Below are 8,202 nucleotides of genomic sequence, written 5' to 3' on the forward strand. Positions count from 1 at the left end.
AGGTACTAGACGATAAACAAGGTCTTGTAGTCATCTTGTCATTTGATAACCTTTCATAATGAAAACTTATCATCTTGGAGTCCTTCATATGCACAACTAAACATATTAGACGATAATAACATTTTACATTCATCACTTAATAGTGTTTTGTTATCGTCAATAAAATTGTATTGCCTGGTCTAACAAAATACAAATTCTTTTAAGATCATTTGAGTTATTTTCAATTGTCAAGAGTTTGTATTGAATTAACCTTGTGTTGTGCTTCTAATGTGAATCATGGTACATTCTCCTAGGTGCTAAAAGTGTTTTAATGTTTATTCTATTAAGTAATTACGAGTTTATTAGGATTGTATCCTCTTGGATTGTTCCAAGGGCATAACATATCTTCTTGGATATATTCAAGAATTGATCTTGTTTTTTTTTTCTTGTTTGTTTTTTTCTCATACATTGGTTTGGTTTGACACCCCACATGTTTTTTAAATTTCCTTTTTGCTATTAATAAATTTTATTATGTGATGTCAACAAAGCTAAGATGTCAAAGTACATTGTTATGCTTAGCATGAAAAGATAGTTGAATTGTGTTTCAGATTTTTTTGAAATTTCACAATGTATCTTCTAATATCAAGCAGTTAAATGTTGATTTTAGGTTGACAAATGATCTATTAAAAATCTTTTTAAAGATTTGTTTGTGAATATCTCTTGCTTTTGTTAATGTAGTACAATAATATATAATGAACAAGGATAAGTGAAAAGATTTCCTATCTAATTTTTATACTAGTTCGTTTGATAGTGCATATGTCCAATTCTCAATCAACTTATTTAGTTTTAGACTACAGACTACTATTGCAAGTTTCAAACTAAGTATTGTTTGAAGTGTTGTCACTCTTGGCTAATAAGCAAGTATTATTTAAACAGTCAATCACTCCATGATTAAACCCAAAGTATTTATTTTTTTAGTACTGTCAAAAATTTGAGTTTTTGTTTGAATCTTAACTATCCTGGATAATCCTCTCTGAGTATTGTTTGGACTACAACCACTATTGGCTAATACAAAGTTTTTTTAGACAACAATCACTCCTAGGTAAGATAATGAATATTCTTTAGAAAACAATCACTCTTAGCCAAACAAATAGGGTTTGTATAAAAATGTGATCACAAATATCAAAAGTATTTGCTTACAAAATGAATGTTAGTATCTCACAAAATATACAAACATATGCACTCTCTTTTAATTTGCTATGTGAACACAAAAATGTTCTTCTACAAAGATTCTAAGATTATAAAAAGATATTAACAGTATTTTGGTACTTTGTAATTGATCACATCTCTTCTTTTCTTTAACTTTGTTGCAAAATCCTTTATGACTATTGAGAGCTTTTGAAGTCTGATAGCTTCCTTTTCTTCATCTCATGAGTGTGGTCTTAAAGGTGTATTTAATGCACTCCATTAATTAAATGTCAAACTACTATTCATGCAACTTGAAAATAACTATCAATACTTATCATTGTTAGGCCAGATAACTTCTAAAATCAAAGTAAACACAAAGAATCTACAAGATAGATAATTGGTATTCCAAGAGATATTGATTTAGACAAGTGTTTTATACGAATAATTTTGATAGATAGAAGCTCAAGACATTCTTTACAATACAATAATAAGTTTCAAGAATGTTTTTTTAAGTATAATGTAAACATAAGTTTGTGTCCTATTTAATGAACATTTTACTTATTAAAAAAATAAAAGTTACAGGATATTATAGTGTCAGTTGAACGAAACTTATAAAGTTGAACAAAACATATATCTTACGTAATTTGTTTCTTGTCATATATTTCAAAGTCATTGAAATAAAACTTCTTCGTATTTTCTTATTGTGACAAAATATGTGTGATTTTCCTATATTGCTGTGAAGAGAGAATGTGCTTCCTATCTAACAATCTTGAAGAAGGTAAAAGTTTCTGTCAATATTTTACTTTAATTTATTCTTGGTATGTTTTTGTGATGATAGTTAAGACCGAAAATAATATAATGCAAAGTGAATTCTCTCTCTAGAGAAAGGAAAGTAGGATGGAAAAATAGAAGAGAAGAGAATGATTAAGACCACTCGTTTAGGTGGTGGTAGTCTTACATGACCTCACCTAAAAATCAAAAAAGATCAAAGAGTATTGATTATGATCTCTAAATGGAATGATAATAAAGGGTTGAAGATGATCTCAAATCAACTTAAGGCATGCATTGTCCCCTTTTGAGGCATCAACCATTCTTTCCCTCTCCACCTTTTCTTCTTCACTTTTTCTTCTTTAGAAACTCCATTTGGGGCATGAAGACAACCGAAAGGCTAACACAGAATTGCATGCCCCACCCAAAAAGAAAATCGAAAGCATGGAAAAGAAAACACAACCCTCATTATGTTGTCTGTGGGGACTTCAATTCCCGCATAATCATCTTCCAGGTAAGGAAACCAATTCAATCCCACCTTGCATTTTCAATCAATTATCACACACCATTTTGGAAACCATGTTCATTCAATTCACCTTTTTCTCTTCCTTTTCTACAAAACATTTCCATCCTTCGGTACAAAAAAAGTAATCAATAAACTTATTTTAGATCAATTTAAATTAATACATAGTATGAATTACTATTACTCTTGCATCTGTATATCATTGTGAAAAGTACTACAGTGTAAAATTAATTTTAAAAAAAGAAATACATAGTAGCAGCCAAGTAAGTGTAAAAGTCAATCAATATCCTTTTCAATAATCTCTTTACTTTTTTTTTTTTCAAACTATATTTTCAAATCTTTTTATGCGTGCATTGCTATGTCAACCTTCTCTATATATATTAGTGTAGCTCCATGCTTCAAACAATAGTAATAATTGAAAGTAAATCACGCCTTCTGCATTGTGTTTTCCGGCATCGGTGAACGTCGCCGTAAATGGACGAGTCGCAGAGAGTCGGCGTTGGCTTAATGCGGGGTTTCCATCGCCGTCGACCGCTGGAGGACCGATCATCAACCCGGCGGCGACAGGCCCTCTTCTCCGGCGCCGGAAATTTGGAAGCCTTGGACGCTGACGACTTCGCTGATGTGTTTGGGGGGCCACCGCGGACTCTGCTGGCGCACAAAATCTCATGCTGCGGGTCGTTTTACGAAGAAATATTCAGGGCGCCAGAGTTTACGTGTCCAGTGGCGAAGGGTGGCCGGAGCTTGCCAGTGTTCAGGATTCCGGCGAGGAATGAGGGATTTTACAGCGACATATTCGGGTCGGACGATGGGCGGAAATCGAGAGAGCGGTCGAGGTCGCTGTCGAAGGAGAATTCGTCGTCGGCACTGAGTTCGGAGGAGCTGAGCCCTCGACGGCCGGCGATTGGAGATGACGTGGCACTCTGTGGTTTTTCTTCAAAGCACAGGTACTGGTAACGTATAAGATTCCTACTTGAGAACAAAACTAAAAACTCTTTCCATTTTTTTTATAGTTTGAAATTTAAGCCCTTGGTGCCAAGGTATGTTTGTATGTGCTATCTCTTGTTCTTGGATTGTTGAATTGGATTTCTCGGTGGAATGAGAAGAATGATTACTGGTTAAAATTTGGTTAAAAGATATAAAATTTAATCAAATAAAACGTCATGGTTTAGAAAGAGCGCAAGGAAACATTTCTTTTGTTTTTCTTTTCTTATTTCCACAGACGTAATCAATCAATGATAAACCATTTAAGATATAACTTATTAATCAATTTATGATAGGATAAAAAAATTCATTTTCCTTAAGTTCCTATTTTTATTGAATTTTAGAACTTCTATTTTAAATTTAAATTATCTGAAACAATTACTAAATATATGTAGCAATGTGTCTTTACATGCTTTTAATTTGACCTGTAAAGTTTGGTGGCTAGCTTTTTCGAAATTACTGATGCAAGAATAGTTTCTTTTTTTGAAATAAAATAACCAAATATCCAACCAACATTAGAGATTATTTAGAAGTAGGATTCAGCTAAGCAGAGCACCATAAAGTTGCAGTCTAAACGAAACCATTTCATTGTCAATAACTTTAATCTATCACTATTTAGGCTTTCTAGTTTCTACAATTAAATACGTTGATTTTATAGAATTAGATTAAAGAATAAGAACAACTTCATGAAAATATGGTAACGCAGTAATGGAATTCTGAGTGTTCCTATTGATTGCTACAGGCCAATCAATGTTCAATGGAGATGGAACACATCCACCGTAATGCCGGAGGCTGAGGAATACTCAAGTAAACATGGGGTGCCACTTTTTGCATGCAATGATCAGTTATTTGAATTTCAGCATCAGGATAATAACGAATTCAAGAAGAACTTCAGAAGCTCCCCTTTAGGATCCTCAAGAAGAGTCTCGTCCCCAGAAACAGTTAGTTTTGAATCCAATTCGTACCAAAACATCAAAGTTCTCACCGATGACTGGGAGCTCAATTCCCCAATTTCTGTTGTCTCCTCTTCGCTTTATCAAGAACCTCAGACAAAACTTTCAGTCCATGAGCACGTGTTCTCAGAACAAATTATAGAAGGTGATGATTACGAAGATGAGGATGATGAAGTTATGAGCTCCTATGTCATTGAACTCAACTCCAACCTGGGAAGGGAAGAGTGTGGAGCATCCGCCATTGATGATGCAATTGCATGGGCCAAAGAGAAGTTTCAATCACGAAACTCTGATGAAGAATCAAGCGCGAGAAATGAGCAAATTGTTGGAAGACAAGGTGATTATCTTTGAAAAAGACAAGTTTCCTACGAAGTTAACAACATATTTTAGTCCTGAAACAGACAATAGTAGACACTTACATTTGTATCCTTATGATGCAGGAAGATCTGATGCAAGTGAATACCACCATGATGATGGGACTCGAATAATTTACCCAATGGAGGTAATGTATTGGATATGCTTAAATAAGTAATCAGAAGATCATGTCATATAACTGATACAAAGATTAACCAGATATTTTTTAAAACAAATTTCTTTTAAAAAAAGGCAATAATCTAATAACAACCTATCCTTTTTGAAGTAATTTCAATTTCAATCATTCCATGCTTGGCCAATCGTTAAAGATTGATTGATGACACAACCACCAATTCACAGTATCACTTTACTAGTTGCTAAAAGATACTGTTTAAAAACATAAATGGCAGAATATACTTTTGTATATATAAGTGATTTTTGAACTAAGAATGAAATCAAAACCATACAGATTCAGAATCAGATTAGAATGATAAAGAAAGTGTATGTTATTAAAAATGAGTAAAAGTTAACTTCTAGCTAAAAGCACTTGTATTTTTTGAAGCAATTAAAACTTGCATACCTTGTAAAGGCATTGGTTCATATTAGGATTTTCCTTTATTTCTATTTGTATGTCGTTAAAATTAAGATTATTGATAGCTGTGTCTTTTCTACAGAAGCAACTGACTGAGACAGAAAAATTGGACGGAGATATAAGATTGTGGTCATCTGGCAAGCAAAGAGATATTAGGCTACTACTTTCGACACTGCATCATGTAAGATTTTCTTTGTTGATTTCCTACAGCTGACGGTTTATCAAATCTGCAGTTTTATACCACTTTGACAAACACATTAACAGGAGAATTGACCTGATTTTTTTTTTTAATTACTAGATTCTATGTCTTGAGAGTGGTTGGCGTGCTATTCCTCTTATGAGTCTACTAGAAAGCTCACAAGTGAAAAAGGCTTATCAGAAAGCAAGGTTATGCCTGCATCCAGACAAACTGCAGCAAAGAGGAGCAACATCCCTACAGAAGTATGTAGCAGAGAAGGCTTTCTCAATTCTTCAGGTTTGTAAAATTTCTAGACCATATATATAAACAAATTCTGCTTCTATCATTGTTTGTTTAGGCGATAAAGTATTCACTGAGGTCTGAGGATCATTGTTGATTTCATCTTCACATTGAAACAGGATGCATGGGCTGCATTTATTTCCGAAGATGTTTCGTTTTAGCCAGCGGATGACTCTAATTCTTGGTAGCTCAGTTTTGTCTGGAATAAGTGTTAGTTGACATGCAGCACATAAATCTAAAACCATGAAACTTGAAAACATAAGCTCTTTTGTACAAATTGTTGCTGATGGATCTACTGTTTTATTTATGTTTTGTATCATAACTTCATAAGCTGTTTGTTGCTTTAGTAGGTATATTTCTGATGTAATTACCAGAAAGTAATTGGTCTTATATTTGATTTGTAAATTAAATGATTACTTTATTGGAGATTAGCTGTCATCACACTACCAGACAACAAGATATTAAATACCATAAATTATTAGAAAAAACAAGTACAATGTCTCACATTAAATTCAATTACAAAACTTGTTCTTATAAGAAGGGAGAGAGCTTGGACAAGTTGGGAAAAGAGTAAAGTCTCCTTTCTGCACTAGTGGACTCCTTGAGTTTAAGATTTGATTGCGTTGTCGGAGTACTAAATGGAAGTTTACTTCCAAAACTATCTATGACGCTTAAATTAGTAACAACTTTGCAAAGATAAAAATGAATAAAAATGATCAAGTGTGGACTCCCAGTGATGTATATTTAAAGGTTGTTGGACTTCTGTGAATGATGCTAAATGATAAAAAAATATTTGGTTGTGAGAACTAAGATATTTTACAATCAAATTTTGGTTTATATTCAATACTTGAATTCAACTCTAACATCCATTATAATATGAATATACTCCAAATTTAAGTATCTTAACAGTGGTGGGTATATATACAAGCTTCCAAAATAGAAAGTTGAGTAAGTAATTTAAGAGTGTTTTTCTCTGCACCATCACACCCTTCTCTTGTAACTCCCCAATTTTTCATAATTTCAAAAGTAACTTAGGTAAATAATATTTACTTTTACTTTACCTTTTCATTTTTTTTTTCAAATCCTAATATCTTTCTCTTTTCACTCCACTGGTGCACCCCACCTCACCCCACCTTTCATTTTCTAAATTCTTTCTTTCCATCTTCTTCTCCTCTCCATTCTTTTTCAATACCACTCCAACCCCTTCTTCACCCTTTCAAAATATAAAAAACGCATCACCATCTCGGCAGCACCATTTTCATACTTTATCTTTGCATCCCTTCAACACAACCCATCATTCATCTCCATTCCCACCATTTTTCACACAAATAAAATCACAGAGCAGATTCAACCCCATGCTCCATTCATCATCATCAACCAATACATTTTCCTTCATCTTTACCCTTCATGTTCATCTTCTTTCTCACCTCTTCATCATCTTCAACAAATTCCACACTCAACCTTTTTCCTCCAACATCTTTTTTCTCCAACAAAATCACTGTCTGAACAATCATTCAGAACCATATCATTTTCATCCCCTCCATCCAGCTAGCATTCTCGTCCAACATACACAAACCCAATCAAAACAGAGAAACATTTCGAACAGAGAGCGCGCTAGGGAGGCAGCGGGCGCCAACTCCCGATCTATATTTCGAATGAAGAAAGAAGTGTCGACGGTGGTGGTCCCGGAAGCGAATAGTGTGACCCAAAGATGAATAGGGAGTTCACGTCTTCGTCGGGGTTCGGTCTTATTGGGGAGGTTCGATATACACATATCTCCACACTGGTAAGATATTGTCCGCTTTGGGCCAAACCCTCACGGATTTGCTTTTGGTACCACTCCAAAAGGCCTCTTACCAATGGAGGTATCGATGTGTATATAAACCCATGTCCAACTCTTCTTTTATCCAATGTGGAACTTTGTTTGTACTCCAACATCTTCCCTCAAACAAAGGACTATGGTTCTCCTTCCTCCCCTATTACGGAAGTGTTTTTAATCCTCGAGTACACCATGGGCACACCATGGTCAACACTGAGCATCTCTTGAATCCATCGATGTCCACTAGATTTGATCTAGTAACAAGAAAATCGTCTACATATAAGCAAATGATGATCAGATCCTCCACAGATTCTCCTTTCACATGTACACCATGCTCCACTGCACATTTGCAGAATGTTTTATTGATTAAGTAAGAATCAATCAACCAGGCTCTGATACCACTGTTAGGAAGGTTCGATATACACATAGATACCTCCATTGGTAAGAGGCCTTTTGGAGTGGTATCAAAATCAAATCCGTGAGGGCTTGGCCCAAAGTGGATAATATCTTACCAGTGTGGAGATATGTGTGTATATCGAACCTCCCCAACAGTGGTATCAGAGC

At 34.5% G+C, this 8,202-nt stretch overlaps 1 protein-coding gene across 2 annotated transcripts; it reads left to right on the plus strand.

Moving 5' to 3' along the window:
* Positions 1-2,230: 2,230 nt before the first annotated feature.
* Positions 2,231-6,245, plus strand: LOC124837068 (Chaperone DnaJ-domain superfamily protein). 2 transcript variants are annotated; one of them, XM_088104022.1, is made up of 7 exons: positions 2,231-2,449; positions 2,948-3,405; positions 4,185-4,732; positions 4,836-4,897; positions 5,424-5,522; positions 5,640-5,816; positions 5,939-6,245. In XM_088104022.1, exons 1-7 carry the CDS (start codon positions 2,318-2,320, stop codon positions 5,978-5,980), a joined length of 1,518 nt encoding a protein of 505 aa, XP_087960148.1. In that variant the 5' UTR covers positions 2,231-2,317; the 3' UTR covers positions 5,981-6,245. The 2 variants fall into 2 exon arrangements, with proteins under 2 accessions (XP_087960148.1, XP_047168308.1); XM_047312352.2 differs by lacking the exon at positions 2,231-2,449 and having other exon boundaries at positions 2,509-3,405.
* The last annotated feature ends 1,957 nt before the right edge of the window (positions 6,246-8,202 follow it).

This window comes from Vigna umbellata, chromosome 1, assembly GCF_029865625.1.
Source record: "Vigna umbellata cultivar VRB3 chromosome 1, Vumbellata_1.0, whole genome shotgun sequence".
NCBI classification, from domain to species: Eukaryota; Viridiplantae; Streptophyta; class Magnoliopsida; order Fabales; family Fabaceae; genus Vigna; species Vigna umbellata.